We start from the raw sequence: 25,632 nt of genomic DNA on the forward strand, positions 1-25,632 counted from the left end.
GATGTGCAGCCCTGATGTCTCCTGTCCTTTATCTCAGTTCCACCAAGTGTTGAGGACACCAGACCTTTGGACCAATGCAGGCCTCAGCTATGAAGACCTCTGTCCATCCTGATTACAGTGTCCGTATCTCAGAGCTTATTCCAGCCAAGACTATCATCAATTAATGCTTCCTGGCAGAGGAAAATGTATCTTGACAACTTAATTGCCTGACTGTAAAAGCTGCCATGGTCAGGTGAATTGCTGCCAATGTCCACAGAGATGACACCTGAAGCTTATCGGAAAGCAGATATTATTTGCAAACTAAATCTGTGGTTAGAATAGATTGACTTAGTGTGTTCTGTCAAGATCAAAGCAGTTCTCTTCAAACTAAATTATTGAATTTGAGGAACAGCTTGCAATAGGAGGGTCAGATTGAAAGGACAGAACTAGAGGAGGAACTGGCGTCTGCAAAACATCACCACAACAACAGCCTATGCCTGCTGTCCTTGGCTGAGGCACACAGTGCTCAGCTTCAAGATCCTTCCTTGCACACAAGGATGATTTATGCTCTGAGCTTACAAGAGAGCTGCCTTCTTCACAGAGTGATTCAGCAGAGTTTTTTCCACCAGCTCTTTGTCCCACAGGACAGTGTCTTTGAGGACCTGCTGCAGCTCACATCCACACAGGCTGAACAGGAAGCTACAGGAGAGGGAGACCTTTGTTTGTCCCCATGTGTTTATATCCTCGTGTTTATGCAACCCTCACTTGCAGACACACAATGTTGACATCCACCTGTTTATTTTCCCTTCACCAGCCGTGTCAGAAGAGGGTGGCTCTGCAAAGACCACCTGGCTAAGCAGCCCTTGATATGGGCACTGCTCTCTTCTTCTGCTGCCTCTCCAGGTTACATCTAGTCATAGCTGTGAATCACCTGTCACCATTTCTGCCTAATTTCACTGACATGTGACAAGAAAGCAAGTGATCACTTTGAGGCAATAAAGTCAACTCCACTGTTTTTTCAGAAATATAAGTAGAAATTGTCTATGTTTCCAATCCACAAAGCAAGAGTATGGTTTTTACTACACCTAAACTGTTTCTTTTGGGATCTTCATGGTCTATGTCCTTCCTGTGCTGGGGGCTTCAGAACAGTATTCCAAGGAGGGATTTTACAGAAGCAGAGAAGGGGAGTGGGAATCACTTCCTCTGACCTCCTTCTTTTGATGCAACCTAGGACACAGTTGTCTTTTTGGGCTGCAAGCACACATGGCCAGCTCATGTTGAGCTTCCCATCAGACAAGCTCAAAATCCATTGTCTGCCCAACTTGTGTTCATCATTGGGATTGCCCCAGCCAAAGGACAGGACCTTGACACGTGTGTAGCAAGACGAACCTCTTCTACGGGTGCAGCGCTCCAAGGTCCAACCAGGTGTCCCAGCAGAATCTCATGAATGGTGCCCTGACCATCCTGGATCTGTGCTACTGCTCCGAGGGTGGCTAAACCAGCAGCCAGGTGTGAGCTTTTTATTGGCCCCCCTAATCCTGCTCATGCGCAGTAGGGGCCTGCCCTAATTAGGCACAGATGGGTTTAACACGAGGTCAAGCCCACTACCTGGCAATTATTGGCACCTGGTTGCCTCATGTCACTACACACTTGCTTGGCCTTGTTGAACTTCAGCCATTTGGACAGGCCCACCTCTAAAGCCTGTCAAGGTTACTCTGGGTAGCAAATCAAGGCAAATAATGCTGAAATCCCCTGGTACCCATACACAGCAGTAGCTTGGTGGGACTGAGTGTCACAGGGATATAGGGAGAGCCAGAAAAGACCTCTGCACCATACCCAGAGGGGATTCACTGCACAAATAGTATCATGTCCCCCATGTCATGACTCACTCAGTTCTTGAAGCAACAAATGCCCTTAAACTGCAGGATTTCCAGCACTCTATACTGTGGCAGACTGTGAGAGGCCCCCTGGCCAGAGCATCCCATACTGCCATGCCTGGGCTCTCCCACCATGTGAGAGCAGCTGGGAGGTGGTGGATGGAGATATCAGGCCCCAAAAGGACAGACTGCAAAGGATTGAGAAACACAACAGGGAGTTCAAGGTCTGCTGAAGAATCTGACAGAGTCAACAGACCTCACTGTAGATTAAGACCAGCATTTTCATGCCCTGCAGAATTGCACAAGTACCTGACACTTTCTATGAAAAAAACTCAAGAAACTCAAGGCTCCTACAGAGAGTAGTTTAGCTCAAAGCCCACCTGCATTTAGAGACCTGGAGACCAAAGCCATCAGTTCATAACACCAGTTCTGCAAAACCTCAGAAACTTCTGTGAACCTCATGGGGTCTGTGTAGCTTGGCAAGAAAAAACCTTTATAAAGGACAATTTACAGCAAACCAAAGACTCCCCAGAGCACTGGTACCTTTTCAGATTTGTCACGAATGGCTTTGGCCCCATTACCACGTTAAAGGGCAACACAAAGGGTAACCAAGACAATAACCTCATAAAGAAAATGTGTAGCATCACTCACGCCAAGTCCCACTGGAGATCCATTGCATGCAGCACTGCTCAGGGTGGACATTGTCCTTGAGCACTTGGAATGACCTGCAAAAGAGGGCCAAAAACAAGAAAGGACTGACCAGGCAGGCTGCTGACAGCAGAAAGGTGTTAGGGATGCTATTTCTGGTAAGGTTGTTCATGACATTATAGGTGGCTTTAGCATGTCACTTTCTTGCACCTTCTTGGCAGACAGGTTTGGAATCTAACAATCTCTTTCTGCCAGCTGCAATTTTTTTCAGATAATTTCTGCTGGAAGCATGAGAAATTCAGAAGGTGCTGAAATACTGGCAGAAGAGGCTACTAGGGAACCATCTTCATCAGTTTGTGGCTTCTAGAGCACGGTTAATGCAGCTTTTATGGGTGATTATTTCAAAAACTAAATACTTGAAATCACTATAAATGGTAATAGCTTTCAAGTGCACTGATTTTCATTTGCAAGAATTTCCTATAAGCCCCAAATTGTGCACTGCTTTTATAAAATCATGTAGATGTCCCTGGCACATGATTTTAGCTGGAATCATGAGCAGACATCATCAGGCAACTTTCTCGGTGCCTGATATTCATCATTCACAGGCTGAATAAATAACAATCAAGAATTTACTTGTTTCATCACAGCTCAGAGGTAGACAAGTTTACATCCCTCGAAACAGCAATCCAAGACAAAACTGGACTTTTGCCCTGCGTGACTGTACTTGGTGAAGGGATTTTGCCACACAGACACAGGCAATAATAATTTATGTCTAAATCTGTGCTTGTTCAGATTAAAAAAATCAGCATAAAAAAATACCACTACTTAGGTCAGAATACACTGATAATAAAATGCATGCGTAAGCATTTTGAGAGCTTGAAGTAAATTCTCATTAAGTGCTGTAGAAACAAAGTATTTGGTATCTTAACTGAAAAAAAACCAAACAACTGTTGTTTGTGAGGGTGAAATTAATTGGTATTAGGTAAAATCTTGCCAAAATTTGAAAGAAAGTCACTCCAGCCTCTTATCTGCAAGAGAAAGTGTTTACAGATCAGGTCACAACTAAAATGGACTCAAACACTGTGTGTGTTCACCCAAGGTCTTCTGGAAATGTCCTGCAATAAAGTTTATACAAACAAAGAATGTATTTGCTTTAAGTAACGGCTATAAAAGAAAGTACAGGAAGTACGTGCAAACCACCAGCAGGTTTCTGTTAACCCACCATCACGGGAGACTTTGCAAATCCCACCCCATTCTCAAATTCATTGCCCCAAGGAGCCAGGGGAACCCTGAGCTCAAAAACCTGGCTTGGTCTTAAAATTGTTTCAGACTATAATTGTTAGAACTGTCTTTAAAATAAGTTGCATCTCAAAACAGTACTACTTTTCCTTAAGTATCTTAAACCGTTCAACACCATGGAACTTCTGACTTCACCATCCTCTCCACAGCACCAGGACCCCAAAATAAGGATCCCTCCCCTGCAGGAGGCAGCTCCCAAGATGGGCACTGGCTGAGCCCTTGTGCCCACAGGGCCACTTGTTTGGGGATGGAACTCAGGCCAAGGCAGAAGGGTGAACCCAAAGCACATGGTGTTGGTCCATGGGCCAACCAAGCTGACTGAGCTTTCTACCCAGGCAGCACTGCCTCAAGGATACCATCAGTGCTCCTACCCTCTTGAAGCAAGGAATGCTGCTGGCCAAATTCACACCTCCAGATCCCAGAAACCTTCCTGGATGTGCCTCCAAACTCCAGCTTGATGGGGCAGGGCTCAGCACACTATCTAACATGACCACTTGAGGTGTATCTACTTCCCACAGCTGCTCAAACAAATTGGTCTGGATTTCTCAGTGCCTCAGATGAGGAGGCTGGAAAATGACACCTACGGCAACAGCTAAACTGCCAGCCCAATACATGAGACTCTAGAAAATCAATTTTCTTCTGCAGGCTTCCAAATGTAAACCAATTAAATCTCAAAACAACCCTCTGAGGTAGGTAAGTATCTTTTAATATCCATTTTACAGGCAAGAGAAAAGGGCTGAAAAGGCAGTGAAGGAATTGACCCAAGACTCCACCGTGAGTCAAAGACAACCTGACCCCTCCACACAAAACCCTTGACCAAGCTCTTCCTCCTTGGGTCCAACATCTTCGCTGGGTATTTACAGCAGCTGATGCACCCCAGGGGCCTCCGTACTTGTTTATTGCCTAAGGGGCACGTGGTGTAAAGCCAGAGTGGGGACTTGTGTCCCCCCCGCGAGGCTTAGTGAAGAAAAGTGACATGAAGCTGCTGAGTTATCTTTATTGTAGAAGCACATTAAGACACAGCGAGGCGGCAGAGACCGCAATGGCACGTACAGGGCAGACCTGGAAAGACACCGCTGGGTCCCCACAGCCCTTTGCCCTCCACCTGAGCAAGGAGGGGCCCTGTTCACTGCAGAAAGGGATGAAGCAGCTCTGGCAGTCCTGGGGACTCGGCAACTCCCATGATGCTTGACATCAACTCTTCCTTTACTTGCCCTAGGGATATAGGGAGAAGACAGTTTATTAGTATAGTCCCAGAAGACAAAGGGACATGAAAGGACTACAGGGAAACCTCAAAGTTATAATGCTCCTATGTTCTGTAGGGCTCTGGGCCACACCTGACTCCTCGTGATGGGGGACAGGAGCATGCTACTCTGCCAGCATCCTCCCCACTCCACAGGGAGAGCTTGGCTGAAGAAGCAGGGCTAGCAGAAAAGGAATGGGCAGAGCCCACCACTGCAGGCACGAGACAGTCTGCACATTCCCACGGGCTCAGCATCCCCCAAGACAAGCCCTTTGTCCCACCCACACAAGGTTGGACACTTATGCAGCCCGCAGAGGACAGGGGTAAAACCACCACCCCTCTCTCTGTACCTTCGGTCACGGCTGATCCCTGGTGTTTGCTGGCAGTCTGAACTCCATTACTTCTGGAAAGAAAGAGCAAAAAATTAAGTCCATCCCCAAGCCTGGCCACTGCTGTGTGACGCTTGCAGACCATTAACAATGGTGTCACAGCCCCTTCAGCCAGCTCAGCAGCCACACAAAACCACTGCAGCAGAGCCTGGCTAGCAGGTTGGGTTGCTGCCAGCCTGGGAAAACAAGACCAATTTCAACCTGAATCTAGGTGTTTTCCACACCTATAACCTAACTTCACAATAAAAACACAATAAAAAGCATTGTAAGACCAGGACTTGCGCATTCAAAAAAAAAAAAAAAAAAAAAGGAAGCTGGATATCCCCTTTTTTTCCTGAACTGTGGACTAACATGGGCAGACTGATGATTATCACGTGGTTGTTTTGTGGAAAAACCTTTGAACAAATAAAGGAATTTTACGCAGCATTAAAAGTGAAATCTACTGGAAAGACCTACATAGAGTTCACTTATGACACAGCACTGCAGGACCCAGTGGTCAGCTACTTCATCAAGAAAGCTTCTAAACCCAGGACTCAGACCTACAATCATCCACAGTAAAGTGCTATGGGAACAAAGGAATTTGGTTATGGCACAGACCTCCTAGGGAAGGTGGTGAGCCCAGACACCTGCCAGCTCAGGGCTCTGGGGATAGGCTCTGCAGGAAGGTTTTCCACAACAGCAGTGCACAGATACACCCTTTGGTGTCAGATCTCAAACCACACTGAGCCCACCCCTTCCTACAAGCATCCCTCCAGATGGCAATCTGGCCACCTGGCAGGGAGAGTTGACCAACACCAGAAAATCCAGGAGTCAATGCAGACACTGAGGGGCAAAGAGATTAGACAGCTTGAACACAAGTTTTTTCAGGCAACCCAGTAGTCTCCATGGATAATTTCAAAATAGAATTCAAGGAGACATTACATTTTTGGGTAAAAAATTCTTATCTTCCTCTAAAGCTTAAAGAGAGGCCTTTGCAATTTTTCTCTGCACATTGCAACTATCTAGAACTATTTGATGCCAAAAGCAGTGCTGGAGATGGTTTCCTCAGATTTTAGTAGCATATATTGAGTGCCTACATTTTCAGTAGAAAGAGCTCATACTGTAAGTGATCATGACTTTCAGTGTTTAAAATAACATTGCTCTGTACATTGTTATTGTTCATAAGCTCCAAATGAGAAATGGGGAAAGTTATTATGGGCTCAAAAGGTTTCCCAAGGAAACAGGCTTTCATAAATTTTCAGTCTGATTCTTCAGATGACACAATAGCATAAATAAAGAATAAATCATTATGCATGGGGTATGTTTGGCTTTTTTGCTTTTAGAGAAAAAGCTTATCACTTTCCCTTCTAATTGCACCCACCTCTCCTTGGAATACTTAACATAGCTACAAGCTGTCCGACTTTCAGTAAATGGCACATTCCTCTAATTGCAAAGGCCTGAGAACTGTAACAGCTTAGTAAAACATAAAAGAGTAAGGGGGTCCAGACGAGGCAGAGTTTCAGTTGCTGTGCTATACCCAGTCTCATCTCCCTTGGGCAGCATAAGCACAGGCATCAGGGGGTTTGTTTAGTGCCTGGACTGGTCCCCCTGTGCTCCAAGAATACACAAGTCAACAGTGGCTCCTTCACACCAAAGGCTGAGACCTGAAGGACTCCAGTATGATCACAGGCAAAATTCCTTCCCTCTGCACAACAATTTCTTCAACTTTAAACAAAGCTGAGAGCACTCTGCTGCAGGACACACCACACACTCAAGACACAAACTAGAAGACCCCAGATAAAAATCAAAGAGCTGGAGACTGCAGAGGTTCCACTGGTGGCAAAACAAAGCATGGCTGAGAAATGCTTAACTCATCTGCTATATGGGATCACAGAAGATGTCAGGCCTCAAGACCTTTCCCAGAAGTATGCAACTTACTGAATAATTTTCATTTCCCAGCCATCTCCCCAGATACTATTTGATAAATGAGCCCTTTATGGTTTAAGCAGCTTTTGTCTTTCTGGCCTCACTGAAATCACAAGAGGAAAGCCAGTTGCTTTCCCAGGACATTATCACACAAGCAGTCTAGGTAAAACACAGAGACTATGACATCTCAACACATGCTCTCAGCACAGGCCACACCAGAAGAAAATAAATAAAATTTTAAAAAGGAGCTGGAGGGTTCCAGTTCCCCTCTGCCTTCCCAGTCTGCAGAATAACTGAGTCCTCCCAACCCACAGGACTCCCTGAGATGACCCTAACAGTACTGGAGCATGCCATGTAGCTGAAGAGCAGCCACAGAGTATGGCTTTAATTAACCCATTGGTTTAGTTAACTTGTTTGTTTAATTAACCTGTTAGTCAACCTGCCTGTGGGGTTGAGGTGCTGACCCCCCAGCTATTGCTGAACAGTCCCGCAGGGCAGCTGGCACCTGACTGGCAACTCCTGCTCATTTTTCACTCTCCCTTGTGGCTGCCTGGATCAGCACCCCCAGGCTGAGATGGTGCCACGTGGGGACTTTCACAAGGGGAAAGGAAGAGACTGAGGTTTTCCCAGCCCAGCCGTGGCAATGCCGCTTACCACTTCAGGGGCAGGCTTTCGGCATTCACCTCGATAGTTTATCGTGATGTAGTTTGAAGCTTTCCTGCAAAGGGAGGACAAGACATTGCTTGTTATTCGCGTGCAATGCCACAGCGCTCTGCCATCAGCATGACAATCCTCTGTGGACTCCTTAGTGCTTTGATGCTACTTCCAATACGATGGCTTTTATTACTCCCCAAACAATCTTGTGATCAGGCAGAAAGGGAATAGGGGACTCTGGAAACTTGTGTATCTTAATTAGCTGTCATCCGATTAATCTCGGGCATTTTGATCTATGTTTGCTTAACAGCAAGGCACCAAAGACACACTTGATAGTGAGTCATGGTACATCAAAACAAACACTGTGCTGCAAAAGACTCTCGGGAATGGTGGATGGCCCTGTATTACTGAAATCTCTCCTCCTACTCACATGGCAGCTGAACACAAGTCACATTCATTTTTGTATGTTTTCCCATCAGTGCCACAGACTGGTTGTGAGGATTTGCTGCAGAAAATCCTTCCACCCTTTACCCCGTGCAGAATTCGATCACAGTCCAGCTGAAGAGAGAAAGAAATCACATTTGATGCTGGTTCACTTGCAAGACCCTTTGGGAGACTTCAGAGTGCTCCCAAACCAAGCTTTGCCCTGCAGCACATCCACCAGGAAGGCCAGGCTTGTAAAGTTACAGCATCTCTTCTTGGGCTGGTCAGATAAGCTTTTTGGTGCAGAGCCCTTCCTGGCCCCACTGCCAGACACAGACCAGCTCCTCTGATCCACATCAGCACCTTGGTCCAGAGCAGGTTTTCTTTTCCCTCACTGGGGAGGATACAAGACAACAAAACAACCTGCTACCTGTCCCTAGTCCTCCTGTTCAGGGCTTTGATGCAGTTTCATCTCCAAGAATTAAGACGAACACATTGGCCAAAATTAAGAAAAACTTCTACAGCAGAGCCCCACTGCCTGAGGATGGTGTGACATGCAGCATCATTTCAACACCCACTGAGTTAAGAGACACAAGAATATCTGAGCAGTAATGACTAACGAGGGTGCCCTCTCATTTCCTCGAGCATGACAACAGGAACACTTAGACATTGCTTTTTTTATAAACCACACATGGCACATCCAGGAAAGACTCAGAGCATCAGGACCGGCCTTTGGGGACCCCAAAAAGCCTCTCACAGTTAGGTCTCCACCTAACAAGCACACCAGAGCAAGTGTTTGCAGAGTCACAACAAATTTCAAACAGCAAAGCCCAGAGATACCATAGCCCTAGCATACACACAGCCCTTTCCTCAGCCTGGCCACCCACCTCCGTTCCAGGTGTTGAGAAAACACAGAGGTGAAGGAATGACAAATAGGTTCTAATGCCCTTCTCTATGTGCTATAAGACATGTTGCAACAAATGCAAATGGTGTAATCAGAGAAGCTGCAACGGGGAGGGAAAGGACATTTGACCTCCTGTCTTACCTAGAGATGAACCACTTATCACAAACTGATGGTTCAGCAGCAGCTCCACAGGGCAGGAAGCACCAAAGGGAAGGAAGTTTTGATGCCAGGCAGCACAGGGGGTTCAGTGACATTGTGGTGCTGTGATAGCACGAGCTGGTTAAACGTCACTTGCTAATTTAATTAATGTGCTGCTTCCTCTCTCATCTAATTACTGATGATGTGAAGGCAGACAACACTGACCTTTGCAGTCCACTGGAAGATGCCTTCCTCTGCACCAGACGTTTCTGCCTGCACTATGACCCCTGTGTCAGCCACCCCACCAGCAGCCCCACACATCACAGGTCCCAGCAGCCACTGCTACCACTCCCTTTGACTCTGGGGCACTGGAGCTGCTTGTGACAAAACCTACAGGTGGCCCTTGAAAGAGAAGAGGAGCAGATTTGCTCTCTGAATCACTTCTTGTCAGTCAGGCTCATCAGCATCTACTCCTCCTCCAGTGCTACCAGGAAATACCACTAAGCCCTGAAGCAGACTGGTGTTATTATGCCTAATGCTGCCTCTGGAATGCAAATTGCTGTACCTGAACCACCTACTGGGATTTTTAACTTAAATTTCTCTCTTCTAAAAGAAGTCAGTGACAGAGGATTCACAGAGAGTTAAGGCAGCTCATAGTAAGTTCTGTCCAGCCCCTTAGAAACACATTTTCTGTCCCTTCCAAACTGTTATTTCAGGCACTGTATGCAAGTGCTGGAGGGACTAAAATATCAGGTCATTGTTTAAATTACCCTAGCTCTTGACAACACCCTGTGACAGCGAGATCCACAGTTTAGTCACTCTTTTTATTGTAGCTTATTTTCTCTTATTAGTTTCATATTTTCCCCCTTCAGTTTTGTTCAAGTCAGCACCCCTGTAGCTGAGTAACTTCCATAAGCAGCCAAGACTAGAAGCAAGGCTGGCTTAGGAGGATCCTGTATGGGCACATCCAGCCCCAGTCAGTGGCCAGGCAATGCAGGGGCTCACTCTGGGGTACAGACGTTTTCACTTTTTCAAACCCTTCCAAGCTCATGGGGCCAAGAGAGAAAGTTTAGGGTCACAGTGGAAACAGGAGCAGCAGGAAAGAGGGAAAGGAGCCAGCAGGGGCTGAGCAGCAGCAAAGGAGCACCCTATGGGAGAGGTCCCCATTTATGAGACACAAGAGGGGGGTTTACCATCCTGTAGGCATCAGTGTCTCTGCTCTGCGCCTCACGGCCAGGTGCCGGGTTGCAGTTACTACCACTCTGAGCTGAATTTCCTTGTGGGCTGGCAGGGAGAGAGAGTGGAGAGGCAGCTCATCACATCATCCCTCTGGAACAGGGGTAGTGGTGTGCAAACCCACCCTCCTCCCCAGCTCTCAGGGAGCTGCTCACGCTATGGCTCCCACCCAACGGGACAGGAGAAGGTAAGAACCCCTCCAGCCAACTGCTGATGGGGGGCAGCTGACAGCAGGACAAAGCTTGCCCTGTGCTCAGCCCAAGCACATCACCACCCCAGGGCTCTGCACCCATGTCTGCTGACAAACTGGGACATGAAGGGATGGCACCAGCCAAAAGCAAGAAATATCAGAGCTCCCCAGCAAAGGCTCTGAAAAAAGCAGCAGTTGTGTCCTGCCCAGGTCCAGCAGCTCTGAAACAAACAAGAGCCAGGTGCACCAGGTGCTGTCTCCAAGCCAGCAGGTGACGACAAGCCAGGGCCAAGCAGACACAGGTGCCCTGCCAGGAGGCAGGGTTTGCTGGAAAAAGGGGTCCCTGAAAGGAGACCTTTCTAAGCACAGCAATCACTTCATGCACACAGGGAAGTTAAAGACAAAAAGAAGCAAGGGTTGCATGCCAAACATGCCCTGCTGTATGTGTCTCCTCCCCATAACCAGCTCAGCCAGCAGGGAGAAATGCTGTTCTGAGCACCAGACACCAACATTCAATTATTCATCCCAGACAGTGCCCCCTGTGTGCTACTGAACAAATCCTGCTCCCACTAACCTCCTTACTACCCCCAAGAAAAAACACCTATATGGAAGGGGCCAGAAACTGGTGCCAGGATTTATGGGGTAGCCAGGGGGAGAGGCTGCCCCTGCCAAGTGCTGCTGAACTCACCCTCTGCTTGATGAGAAGGGACGTCTCTCGTTCACACCCTGCTGTGACCCTGAACCACCACAGATCTTCTGCAAAAGGGGCAGGATCACATTCAACAACCAAGCCCAGAAAACACTTTGGTCCAGCCAGAGAAGATGTAAAGCCAATCCACCAAATACCAACCAAGGGCTGACAGGAGTGTGGGGAGTCTGAACTTGCCCTTTATGTCATATATAGCAGAGCACACCACCAATGCAGCAAGAGGGTCTGTTCTGCCAAATTCCAACCTGCATATTTTGTATGCTCACACCCAGGACCATCTCACAAATGAGTGAGGCTTTACAATACAACCTCTTTCTCCCCCCATTATTAGCTAGCTCCATCATCCCAAGCACCACAGTCACCCTGGCCCCTATCTCTGAGCTCAGGGTAGGCTCTGAGCTCTATCTCACCTGTTTTGTACGATCTGAAGCAGATTGCTGGTTGCGCTGGGCAGTTCCACCAGACTGGCCTCCCCTTTGCGCTTCTTTTTTGCTAGAAGAGGAGAAGAAGGAGTGCTATGGCAGTGCAAGTGCCACCAGCACCCAGGGCTGCCCTGTAAGCCAGCATCATGCCATTAGACACCACCTCCCCATCCGCAGTCCCTGCTCCTGGTGGTCCTGTTCCTAATTCCCACCCCTAAGCCTTCTCCCTTCTCCTCACCATTCCCACTGTATGCTACATCCTGGATCCAGGTGGCTGCTTTCATATCAGGACTGCTTCTGCATATGCTCTATGGGAGTAGAGAGAGAGCATCTGGAAGGCAAAGTACACGCATGGGAAACTCCTCAGGAGCTGCCCACACCCCACAGTCCCCTGGGGAAGGAGTTGCTCTCTATCAGCCACACTTTTCCTCTACTCCACGCTGCTTCTCACCTGCCCCTGGGCCCTTCATGCTGAAAGGGAAGTGGGAAGAGGAGCAATGGAGCCCTACAGCTGGAGCATCTCTTGGAGGGCCACTGGGACTCAAGACTCCCTCCCAGGCATCTCCCAGATGCAGCTCCACAGGCAGGAGCTGCAGTTTTGCAGCAGGAGCTTTCTCTCTTTGCTGTTGTTGCTCTGAGGAAACTGTACTCACAACTTCTCAGCGCACATGAGACATTTGTTGGTGTGCTGCTTGCCAGAGGAGTCCCGAACAGGGTCATTTTCCCTTGTGCAGGACAATCTTCCACCAGCTTCAAACTCGGAGCGATACTCACTGCAGTCATCCTGCAGAAAGAAGGCAAGTGGTTACGGAACCCTGTCCTCCTTGCTTCGTTGATGTGATTTTTAGAAGCTTGGGGTTTCCTGCCAGGAGAGCACTGAACATTTACAAATGCATCATGGGAGAGCCTGGCTGTGGGCAAGAGAAGAGGGTGTGCAGTACCAGCCACTTAATATATAAACAGAGAAGTGAGTCAAAAATTATCGGTCCCTCTGCCTGCACAGCACATGTTGGGAGTTTTCTAGTATGGTCCAACCAATGATTATTCTCCTTGCTGGGCTATCCAAAACATGCCAGTGACATGACCAGTACAGTAATGAGGTCCCTCCTACTTCTTCAGGCATCCTTAATACACAGCTATAGCCTTTTGCCAGATTATAGCTCAGATAATTTCTTTTACAAAGCAAGTAGCATCCCTGAAACCAACCACAGTTTGGGATGTGTCCATCAAGAAGCAGCAGTTAAAACACAAGAACACAATACAAACATACTTAATAGTCCATGAGTAGTGGAAGGTTGTTTGGAGAATGGGTGACCTATTTGCTCCCTGTTCAAAATCACTGTAGAGAAACCACACTAATTTGCCCCTGTTGTATAGCATGCATGTAAACTTTCAGTTCCCCTAATTTCAACTACTTCAGACACTGCCAATTCCAAATAGCAGGTACAGAGTAACTGGAGCGCAGCTACCATTTATTTTTTTACAAATAGGTTTTAACACTTTCAATTTTCTGCTCATTTTGGCTTCCTTGCATTAAAATCCTTAGCAGGTCGCTGGCCTCATCTTCTGCTTCACTCAGAAGTTTCCAGCACATCATCCTCTCTGCCAAGGGAGGATTCCCCCAGCAATGTGTCCTGCATCCCACACAGGACACCTCAGCTTCTGGATCTCCAGCTTTGCTACTGACTAATGCTAGCGAAACGCTTGGAATACAAGGCCATGTGTTTTCCTAGAGCCAAACTAATCATGGATAGGAAAGATACGACCAGCACAGGATGAGCCTGGACCTACTGCAGCAAGCAGACACAATGCAATCAAAATTAAATGTCTCACCCTTCAGAGGGGCTCCTGGAGAACCCCACTGCTTTCTCTCCATAACCATTGACTGCTCACCTCCCTGGGCAGCTCAGACAATGCACTTCCATGCCCAGCAAAGCTATTTAGCCTCTCTGTGCCTTGTTTCCTGGGACCAGCCAGCTCAATATTCTGATTCACTGTCTTTCCCTCGTAGTCTCTCTCAAACTGTCTCTCTTTGAACTATCGTTTCTGGAGCTCCTCCCAACCTGCACTGCAAAAGCCTCACTGAGTACATCCAAGACATGCATTTGCCTTTTCTATGGCCTGCCACATCCCTGACCCACTAATAAATGCAGGGCTATCTTATCCTTTGTCACTTCTAACTGACAAACAGGAATTCTTGTTAATCACTGACTGTGTGATCTTCTACTGTTATTGTATTTTATCTTGTTTCTATTACTCCAGGCCTCAGCACTATCCAATTAGTCCCGAGTGATCTGCTCATCCTCCTCTGGTGATTCTGCCACCCAGTTTTGCCATCAGCAAATTTCACTTATGCTTCAAATATTTTTTTTTGTCAAAGTGTTTTGGAATGGCACTGGAACAGGATTATCCTCAAGGCTGAGGCTTCAGAGGAACACATAGGTCCTTGCCACAGGAGAAATCAAAAGGTAAGTATTGGAAAGGGACTTCTCTCCCCTCCCTTACAGAGCTGCTTTCACCAGGAAAGCATCATGGCAGAGAGGAAAGGAGGCTGTGGGGTGAGCATGGTGAATGGCAGCACTACAATAGCAATGCCTCCAATGAGGAAAACTAAAACTGAGCAACAGGTCCATGGAGATTGCACAGGGCTGAGCTCTCCTCCTAGAACACAATGATCTATTGAGTTTACCAGAGCTCAGACTTAATGCTTCTCACCCAATTTTTTTGTTAACCTAATTAGCACCCTCACCAACACTGGCTTCTCCACCCTTTCAGAACAGTGCAGCACATCTGGTCTCTTATTCTGGTGATATTTGCCTGTCCCTCGTGGAATAGATTATAATGTTCTGGCACAAGTTGTTGGGGGATTCAAGAAGACGAACAAGAAATAAAGATGGAAAGGAAAGTGGATCTTAAAATTAAATCGATGGAGACAGAGAATCTGAGTAGAATAACATGGCCTTTTGTCTATCTTGGGTGAATATCCAAGAAAGTTTTATATTGACCTGCCTAATACTTGAATCTCACCTTATTTTTTCCTTGTCTGTTTTTAGCCAACTTCCGCTCATTCTCCCTTTTGCTGGAAGAGAAGCAAAGATGATAAAGTGAATACCATGGTGCTCCAGAGAGAGAGAGAGGTTTCCCTGCCACCCCGAGCCCAAGGGGGAGTGATCACATCCACTGGTTTGGGCACCCTGGTTGCTCCAGCAGCTGCTTCCTCAACAGAAAAGGCAGGTGTGTTTTTTTCTCTACTCACAACTTCTCTGCACACATGATGCACTTATTGCTGTGTTGCTTCCCAGAGGAATCTCGGACGGGGTCATTTTCTCTGGTGCAGGAAAGTTTTCCTCTCCTGAAGAGGTCCCGGAACTCTCGGCATTCATCCTGAGGAAATGCCAAGTGCATGGGCTGACACAGATACACTGACAGAGACACAAGTCTTCCAGAAATCCAAAGGATTATCCACCCAATGAATTACATTTCAAATGCTTTTTTGTTTCCTTGAGGTGATACTCTGTGAAAAACCATATTCTGCTTGATGTGTTCTCTTAAACTATAGAATGAAACATAAAACAAATCCATATGTTTAGATGAGCAGATTTGTCTTTTACATCCAGGGTAGCCTTATTTCTAATTTCTATTTCTGATTTCTATTTCTAATAGATAAGATGTGAAAGAGCCTAATGAAAGGACCTAGGCTCTGTTCTAGGTATAAAAGCTCCAATTTCTCTGTGATTTTTGAACAGGGAAGTCAGTTTTCTGATACAGTTTAACACTGTGCAAGCAATTAAACAATGACAGTTTCTCATGAGAGAGCACAATAACAAGAATTTTAAAGAGATGAAGCTGCAAATATAAAAAAAATATTCCTTGCACACCTCACATTCCCAGACATGCTAGAGTAAGAGATGGGCATCTTTACCTTTCACTTCACATATTATGTGTTAATGGAATCAAAGCAACCCATTTCACAAAAGCCTTTTGTAGCAAAACCTGCTTAAGCATTTCAGCCTGGTCTTTGCTTCCCTTTGAAGACCTTTTGTACAACTTTCAGGGCATACAAGCAGATTTGTCACAGACGAAATGCACACTGATTGTGAAGGTTTTATGTTCTTGTATGCAGCATGTTTAAGGTTATCTGCCATGTGATCTATAATACATTCCACAAACACCCCCGTCCAGCTGGGTAGAAGAGATGGTTTGATAACTTATCCCAGCTTTGCATATGGGAAAGTCAAGTCTAGAAAATTACTTGGCAAAATCAGATGGAAAATCTATGGCTCAACAAAGAAATTCAGTGTAGGTATTTTTCTGACACTGAAACCGTATTCCTGCCTTCAGGACCATGCTTTTGTTTGCTCAAGTGTTTTAAAAAAGATATATACTTAAAAAAACCTTCAAATTGCCCCTCAGACATCCAAGAGCTAGACACCTACCCTATTTAACCAGTTTGAAAAATAAATAAATAAAATAAAAATCACTGCAACCAACACTATCTGATGAAAACTAATTCACTCCTATCTAGAATAAAAACCCAAGGCTCAAAAGGACAACTTCCTCCACATAAAGAGCTGCTATCTAGAAAAACAGCTGTGGGTAAGAGAAACCAACCAGGTGCATCAACAAGATAAATAAGGGACAATTAGAGCCAGCCTGCTCCCACACCCTGCCCTAGTCACAGCTCACATGTACCATCATTGCTATAATTACTTTTCAGATGCCAATGGTGTGCCTTATAAACAGGCAGGTATCCTCCTTAGCCTCTTTATCCTCTGGGTCGGGGCCAGACCCAGACCATACCTGCCATGTTGGTAATTGCCTGACATGGAATAGATTGCCTGGGAGAAGCCACAAGGAGTTTTTCTTTCTTTTATGCTCTTGGATGGCACAAAGCCTCCTGGTTCCTTTGGACCCTCTTGCTGAGGCAGAGCACGTTTGCCCTGCTCCCATTCCAGACACATCACTGAGCCCTTCCCCACCAGCCAGGCCAACATTTCCCATGCCACAGACAAGGAAACATACTCCAGGAACAGGTCAGAGATGGACAACACAGAATTATCCTGTTCCCAGTGCACTGATAAAACTGGCTTTGGTAGCAATGTTTTGCCTCACCTCTCCCAAGGAGTTCACAATCCTGTTCGTCTCTCCACCACTCCCTTTGTTTTTTGAGCCTCTTTCCCTGCAAGAAAAGGAGGTGGGAGTGACAAAGCAGCGCGCAGTCCTTGGATGCGAAGCCAAAATAGGTAGTGACTAAAGGCCAGTCCTGCCAACCCCACCTCCCCATTGCGCAAGTCAGTGGGATGGACCAGCACCAGGGCTCACACTGTGAGACATGCCCAGGGTGTTCAGATCTCAGCACTGGGGGCATTTGGCCATCCCTCCCCTCTGCCTAAAACCCAGGTGTTTCCATCCTATTAAACACCACCTCTGGAAACAAAAAGCCAAATCCACGTGTTTTCACCCTGGATTTGCTCTTCACACCCTGTGGTGTGTGTCCCCATGATGAGCTGGAAACAACTATTGTGTTCACAAGGTTTGCTGAAGAGCTACAAACCAGTCTGTCTGGCCCAGGACAACTTTACACCACGAAGCCTCATGAGTGTGGGCTCATCACTGAAGGAGGGGAGGGCATGCTGCAGATGGGCAGGACAGGCATGTGAGCTGGTGGCTGATACTCACAGCAGTCTCTGGCACATCATGCACTTGTTGAGGTCCGGTTTGCCATCTGGGCTGTTGACAGGTTCCTTGTTTGTTGGACAGGAAAACTTCCCGCTGCGCAGAAGGGACCAAATTTTCCTGCACTCGCTCTGAAAAGTAGAGAGGAGGAGGACAGTCAGTGGAGGCTCCCCTAAGAGGACATTGAGATCTCAAGAACAGGTTTGTTCCCCTTTAAACCTTTTTAGGTGTGTGACATGCTCTCGACAGTAATAGACTGTTCACACGAGGGCTGAAGCTACCACACTCCTCATCCCCATTCCTCACCACACACCATGCATGGAACAGGCTATACCCAGAGCCCTACTCATGACTCCTGAGGCAGATAAGACAACTAGAAAGTTTCAAACCCGTTGCAAGGGCCACTATTAATGGGAAAATGAATATGCATTTAATTTGCAAATCTCTACCCACTGCAGAAGAGGACCCTATTGTTACAAAGTTAGTCAAGAGTAGACAATATAGCCCTAGAAGGGCCAGTGGGATGCAAAAGCAATGAATCAACCAGAGTAACTGAAGAGTGACTCAGGTGCAAGGCAGAAGCACAGAAAAGCACAGCCCTCTTAAGAAGCAGAGCAGTAGGATTGTGAAATGCTGCAGCAACCACTTGCTTCTTCTGCTGGGTAACTGAAATGCAGACTAGGGAGAATCAATGAACCATATAGTTATTTTTTACTACTGTTTTCCAAAAGGGTCTTTACTAAGGAAATACAAGCTTGCTTCATTAAAATGTGAACAGAGCTGACTTCTCACAGTCATTGAATCAAATAATTTTCTGAGACTCAAAGGACATGCCTTAATTATTTTAATTATCAGATTCAGGAATTATCAGAAGCAGGGGTTTCTGCTGGATCAGAAGCAAAATTCTGAAATAGCATTCGAAATATAATTCATGCCATCTCTAATTTCATCTCATGAGATTTCCAGCCCAGAGCTGTTAGGATATGTGCTCAGTATAGTGCACCAAACATAAATTGTCAGCTTGAGCCACTGCTGTATTACAAAATTGTCTCTAAGCACAGAGTTCTTCACTACTTTTTCCATAACTGAAAAAGCTTTATAATATCTAAGTATCTTCTAAATTATTTTGCTCAGAGCATGCATAAAGCAGTATAGTTGGCAAAACAAAAGGAGTTTCAGAACAGAAAAGGTCGGACTTGCCTTAATCGAAGCTTGGCTGGCCACATCTGCAACAAAAAAATGCAAACACAACAATACAATCATAAAATCTTTGAAAGAGCATTGTTAATGAAAAGCATTTCATTAAAATACTCAATGCAGTTGCCTAATCCACCCAAATACTTCTAGATAAAAGCTAATCCAATGCATTATTGTACCTTGAATTGAAAGGACAGAGCACTAGATATTTTCTGGGGCATTGGACTTTGCTATTCAAATGCAAAAGCACAGACATTTTTTGTATCTTTGTGACCTCCTTTACTGTGCTACTTTTGCCCTTATCCGAGTTCCAAGGATAATTCTCTAACTGTTCCTTTATTATTCTACTCCACTGCCTTGATAGTGGTATCAGCCTTACCCAAAGTTTTTTGTCTTTCTTCATGTTCAATTAGAACTGGAGTACCAGAGGTAGCCCAAAATACAGTTGTTCATTTTAACCTTCAAATTACTTTTCAAAGCCCACTCCATTTGCAGTACTTCATACCTATTACCAAAATTAACGAGTCACCAGGTAGGTACCTGGTATACATTCTTTGTACTGAGCCCCTTAGAACTGGTCTAATACATTTCATGCTTGTCCCTTACACCAGTTGTGGCATCACAGGGAAGCATCATCAAATCTTCCATTTGCTCTTTTTCAGCAGAAACAGGCAGCAAAGTGAATGACCACTGCATTAAGCCTAGACTCTTGACAAACTCTCTATATGGCAGCTATGTGAAAATGCACTCTGTAGTAAGAGTTTTGACAACAATTTCCTTTTTTTTTTTTTTTTTTCTGAATTTACCAAAATTTGTATTATGCTTTTGTTCAAACTTTTTACACAAAAATTAAGTCTGGTTGGAAATTCGTATTCCTCCACTTAGACAACAGGGATTTTTTTGTTGTTGTTGTTGTTCTTAAAGTGTTAACTCTACTAAAAGCAGACACTTTAATTTATGAGTGGAATTTCACCATTTTCACATTCAAGAGAAAAAGCCATTATCAAGAATGTGTTATATCAAATAAGCACAAGTAGTACAATAAAAAAATTACAGTCTTCTGGTTATGCCACTATGATTTTTAAAGAACAAGGGCTCTCTAATCTTCTCTCTAGCTGTTTTTACAGGAGTTCCCAGGCTGTGTCTTCTGCCAGTCCCAGATTTCAGCACAGAGAACATCAGAAGTTACTAACCTGTGAAGAAGCAGAAAAATGCCAGAGCAAGGACCACCGAGGCACCTTCTATTTTCATGGTGAGGGTGGGAGCTGTTTGCCTATGTTGACTCTACTAGTGCATTGCTCAACGAGACACAAAGAAAGGGCTCAGGTCAGATCACATATATATAGATGAACAGATTCTCCGCCTTCGTTATGACATAACCTTCCCAAGAGCCATCATTAGCTGCCAAAACCAGTTTGATGACAGTAGCTCTAAATTCTAATGGTCCCATTAACACAATTAATTTCCATAAGGATGGGACATATCTGAGTCACTCCCTGTATTTTGTTAAGGTAAGAAAATTATAAATGGATCATTTCAGTTTCCCCACACAGCAAGAGAAATTTTTTTTGTCCTTCAAAATACTTTTCATCTTCAGGGTAGTCCATAGGACAGAGGTACCCCAGTCAACACATCACTCATACCCTTCATATCTCAACAAAGTAGCTGAAGAGAGTTTTAGTTTAATAACTTGGCTTCAGCAGAGACAAAAGAGGGGCCAGGTCACTCAAGATATCTGGAAGTCAGTTTGCTTTTATTAAAGCACCCCAGTATGAACCTAAATAGCAAGCATTTTGATAAGGTTGAAAAACATCAAGTTTGAGGCCTTGTTGAAATTTTTTCAAGCTTGTTGTTGGAGCTCACATAGCAGCTGTCTCAATGAGAAAACCAGTCTCTGAATCCTCATTCCTTCCCTGTCCATCCCTGTTGTCTTGAGAAGATATTATCATGTTATTAGTGAAAACCTTTCCTTAGCCCACATGGGACCCAGCCTACCATACAGATATTGCTCTTCAAGCAGATGAATGTTCACAGATGTGTTTTTGATGCTAAAGGGGCCAGCAAAGTAAAAGTAACCCTGCTAAAGTCCCTCCCAGAGAGAGAAAACTCAAGGTTGTTACCCTGTGCGAGTTTCTCAGGAGATTCAAGAGATGAAAACAAAGATGACATCAAAGTTTTGGAATGCAATTTACATGGGAAGAAGTGGTGTGCCTTGTTCTCTGGTGAAAAAGAGGGGGAATTTGGAGAGAAAAGTAATTTGCAAGGTTTGAAACAGGTAGGTAAATGGGAGCCAAGCAGATCAGGGCAATGAGGAGTGTGAGCAGTAAGTAAGCAAGTAGTAGTAGTAGCTGAGCAAGTAATCTCAGCTGTGCAGAGATGCAGGTCTGCACCATCTGAGGAAGAATGCAAACACTTCTGCATGATGTGCTTGGCCAGACAGGACAACACAGCTCAATCCTGGTAAAAAAAACCTTTAAATAAATTGCTGACACATGCTTCTCAGATCAGAGCAGTTGTTGGTGTGTACAGTGGGAGCCAAAGCCAAGCAAGTAGCCCTAATTTGGTGTGTGGCCACCTCTGACTTTTCAACTCAAAGCAAAATCATCTGCAGGTTCACAGTGGAGAGTCTGGAAAAGAAAAGCAAACTGCCTGAGGTCATACAGATGGTTCATGGCACATCTGAAGTGTGTTGCCCTGAACCATGAGAATTTCTGTATCCATTTTTGAGCATGGAATTAGGGGAGAGCCCAACAGGAAAGAGAACTAAGTTAATATGGTATATCTTGGTAAATCCCTGGGAGAGATTATAAAAAATCCAGCCCAGAAAAAGGAAAAATATGTATGATAGTTTAAAAGTAAATAAAGCAGGAAATCTATTTGAAGGACAAAAACAAAAGCTGTTCTTTGTTACTGAGGTGTCTTCCCATGAGTCAGCCATGAGGTGGTAGGGCTTGGGGAGGGGAGGTGCATTTGTAAACGGGGTTTGGTTTTTTTACATTTTATTTTCCTCCAAAAGTTCTATTTCTATAGAGAAGTGAAACAATTACTGGATTTAAGACAGATAGCTGACCACTTTGTTCCTGAAAAAAATAGAGTAGGTACAAGACCTTGTCAGACTGACCAAATGAGAGCAGTTCCCAGCCTGGCAGTGGAGACAGCCAAGGAAGAGGAGAGAGATCCAGGTCCTGACCCCAGCTGAACCCTGTGGTCACCACATCTCCCATTCCACCACTGCAGCACCCTTTTCACCAGCTACACTCACACCAGTATGTGGGAGAAAGCCAGAATGGCCCAAACACACCTTGATACCAAAACCAGAACCACATTCAGTACCAAATCTCAACCAAAAAAACCCCAAACAACCAAACAAAAATATTTCCCTCCCAATTACTACTGCATAACTACAACCTCCTAAAAACCCACCAGGATATGAAATAGAATGTCAGGGGATGGGAGAACCCTGCAAAGCAATATGGTCTTAAGGATTTGCTCCTGTGTGTTTGAATTACAAAAGGAAACCTGAGCAAAATAATAAGGGATGACAGCAAGACTGTATTAGGGATAAACCTTGCCTGACTCACTTGATTGCCTTTATTGATGGATTTACACAATAAAGTCTCAATCCTACACTGAAATCCAGACAGCCCATTAATTTCCATAGGAGTTTGTATTGCAGGATCAGATCAGAGATGATCCTGATGCTTTAGCAATGGGTTTAGTACAGCGCCTTGCTAATCTTTATTTTAAAATTATGCCAAACAGCTGAAGAGCAACATGTCACTGAGAAAAGCAGCCAAGGACAAGGAAAGATTTAACAAAGATCCTTTTGTTCAGGCCTCAGTTAAAATTTTTGAAAAAGTAAACTGCATATAATGACGTTATGCCTGGTAGGACAGCTCTCACTGCTCTCACCCTCAATTTTCCACCGTGTTCTGGTAGAAAAACAGGAAATAGGATAATAATAATCACAGAGGAGAAAATACAAAAATGCTGGGGAAACATGAAGTTTAGGCAAACTCTTGTCAGGTGGAAACCCAAGAAGTTGTGAGGAGTCCTAGGGACCAAGTCTTACAGCCACCAAGCTGGGCCAGCACCATGTTGGGTAAGACAGTCACAGGGGATATTTATCTGTTCCCTTTTCAGAGGCCTGAGGAGAATGGGAAAAGGAGTCTAATAAGCAGCCAAGTGACACACAGCCCAGTTAGTAATGAACATTCTTGCAAACCCATTCCTCTAATAATTTTCCCATTTTCTGATGTTCCCACATTTCACTCATTCACAGACCATGACTGCACTCGAATGTATCTGTAGTTATAGAAAAATAACTGAAGTGGCCTTACAACTAAGAATATTGCTTTTCTTCCCTTTAGTGGCATAACACTGTTTTGCAAGTGGGATCATTTCCTCTCTAATAGGTTTAAAAACACCTAGGGATGTTTTTGTCAAGGAAAAGATTCTTGGTAGTATAACTGCTTGGTGCTTATATTTGCAGGGGAATGAGGGTTTGTTTGTTTGTTTTTATTAATACACAAATATCTCTGCTTTGGTAGCTCTTCATTGTTTGAATGCATATCTCTAGCACAAGCAGCTCCAAGGATGCCCTCAATGCTCAAGAGAGCTGTGCAGGCCATTCTTATGCCAGAACAAGGCACTGGACTCATTCATACATAGTGGAAAGTATCACGAGTAGGAGTTTTTCTCAGGGATAAAAGAGGCATAGTTGTTTAGCACATTTAACAAAGGAAACCTAGAGTTGATGGTATTTTGAATCACAGCCAAAGCAGAGTCCAGAGCTCTCAACTTGTCTTTCACAATTCACACCTCCAAAGTGGGATATTTCAAATGCAGGGACTTCAAACACCCAACTTTAATCAGTCTCTGAGCACTATTAACACTGGAGATTCATAGCAAGCAGCCCCTTGCAGCTAACTTTGGGCTCACTTGCATGCATTAAGTAAATATAAGATCATTGTGCTGTCACACTTACACTGCAAGCCCCTTGAGGCCACATCTGTGCAATGCTGCCCCCAGAGAGGGTCTGTTCTGCACATCTTGCCCAATGCCTTGAAAAAGGACTCACATCTGCTGGCACCCACCACACCAAGATGGCTTTCTACCCCCAAGACACAGAGTTATGGTACCACCCTAGGCCAGGCTCTGCTGCAAGAATAGCTACAAGTCACCCACATCCTCAGTCCAGCTTGACAAGCACCTCATTCACACACACCCTATGCAAAAACAAGGTTTGGACAAAACTCTTCTGTTTGCATGCACTTCTGTGACAACAAAATGGTTGCTGACCAGCCAACAAGCCAGTCAGCTCCAAGCTAATGGAAATGAGTGTGAGATTCTGGACTGTAACAGCCACATGTCTCAGAGCTCCCTTGTTCATGCCTGCTGCTGCTTCATCTCTCAGATGAGTGCTGCCCAGATTTCCAGGGAAACAGGTCCTGGACATCCTTAAATCCCATCATCACTCTAGGAACTCACGGTCTACCCCATAGTTCTTCTTCAGCCAGGATGAGGTTCTCAAGCCTAAAGCAGAGCACCATCAGTCTGACACAGTGAAAAGTCGTTTCTGAAGTAGCTCCTCATTTTCCACCATCATGTTGAGCCTCCAAGCCAGCTCAGCAGCCCAGTCTCCAGCCAGAGAGTGTCACCTCAGCATCGTGGAGAACCATTACTCTGTCCCATCGTGGAGAACCCTCTCTGTCCCATTACTAAGGAGGGTGAGCTTCTAGAGGTCAGGAGAAGAATGATGGCAATTTCCTGATTCCATCCACCTCTGAGCATCAGGGACACAACAAGTCCTGTGCACTGCAGACCAGATGAAGAATCAAAAAGCTTTTCAGAAACATATCCAGGGCATAGCAACAAGCCTAACTGAAAAATAAAACACGCCCCAAAAATATCTGTGTTAAGTGGACTCACTGCTTCAAAAGTAAGGAATGTGGATAAATTTAATTCAGATCAGTTACTTCACAAATCTCTGCACCAAGAGATCTAACAACTTCTATCCAGCATCTACTGTATCCTCCTCTGTTCCCAGTGTCTCATGGGTCATACATTTCCCTGTCATTGAGTTTCCTTTCCTGCCCAAATCCACCTTTTAGCTCTGGTATAAAGAGCAAAAAGCATCCCGGGTCATAAACTGTCTTCAATGCCATTTGTACACCCTCCAGCACAGAAATGTCCCAGATCTACTTGTCACATCTGCAATGCAATGGCAGCAATTTCCAGCACCGTGTGCTTGAACCAGAGCTTGGGACTCATCTTTGCAACCCTTCCCAGGCCATGAGCCACCATGACATGTGTCTGACTGTCCTGGCCAGGCCTTTGCCACTGCTGACTTAGCTTGGCAGTGCTGGGGAGGAGGGGGAAATGAATCAGGAAGTGAGCAACAGTGAGAGGTATATGTCCAACAGGCAGGGATGAGGCCAACTTTGGCGGATCACAATAATAGCATGTAACACATGCCATCTTCAAAGGACTAATGAATCCCTACAAGGTTCCCCTGTTATTATTTGCATTTCACAGATAGGTACACTAAGATGCAGAAGGCTGCATTATCCTCTGGGTCACACCTACTTCAGTCTATTCATCCCTGGTCTTATATTGGAACTCACCCCTGTAGTGGGAGAGATCCTCCCACAAGTCAAAACAACAATGCCCACTCTCAAGCAGGCCTGGTACAGGAATCACTAGGATCATCTGTGGTCTGGTTTGCATGGCACACCAGACCA

The 25,632-nt window shown here is 45.3% G+C and overlaps 1 protein-coding gene and 2 long non-coding RNA genes across 3 annotated transcripts in view; all 3 read right to left on the minus strand.

Annotated features, from left to right (window-relative positions):
- Positions 1-4,780: 4,780 nt before the first annotated feature.
- On the minus strand, positions 4,781-18,008 carry LOC139803233 (serine protease inhibitor Kazal-type 5-like). Its single transcript, XM_071759178.1, has 13 exons — positions 17,999-18,008; positions 17,696-17,882; positions 17,129-17,195; positions 15,273-15,400; positions 15,044-15,095; positions 12,670-12,800; positions 12,005-12,086; positions 11,574-11,641; positions 10,653-10,743; positions 8,425-8,552; positions 7,995-8,058; positions 5,397-5,449; positions 4,781-5,018 (listed from the first exon to the last, which is right to left on the minus strand). Exons 1-12 carry the CDS (start codon positions 18,006-18,008, stop codon positions 5,444-5,446), a joined length of 1,014 nt encoding a protein of 337 aa, XP_071615279.1. The 3' UTR covers positions 4,781-5,018; positions 5,397-5,443.
- LOC139802847 (uncharacterized) lies at positions 12,255-12,663 on the minus strand. The gene is made up of 2 exons (XR_011728803.1): positions 12,468-12,663; positions 12,255-12,347 (listed from the first exon to the last, which is right to left on the minus strand). It is a non-coding gene; the product is annotated as an uncharacterized lncRNA (long non-coding RNA).
- Positions 18,009-18,140: 132 nt separating the features above from the next.
- LOC139802846 (uncharacterized) overlaps positions 18,141-25,632 on the minus strand; it is a 60,152-nt gene continuing 52,660 nt past the window's right edge. Inside the window, exons 2-3 of the long non-coding RNA XR_011728802.1 lie at positions 20,083-21,516; positions 18,141-18,918 (exon numbers count right to left, since the gene is read on the minus strand). This is a non-coding gene — a long non-coding RNA (uncharacterized lncRNA). The remainder of the gene's footprint in view (positions 18,919-20,082; positions 21,517-25,632) is intronic.

The sequence above is a fragment of the Heliangelus exortis genome, chromosome 15 (assembly GCF_036169615.1).
Source record: "Heliangelus exortis chromosome 15, bHelExo1.hap1, whole genome shotgun sequence".
Taxonomy (NCBI): Eukaryota; Metazoa; Chordata; class Aves; order Apodiformes; family Trochilidae; genus Heliangelus; species Heliangelus exortis.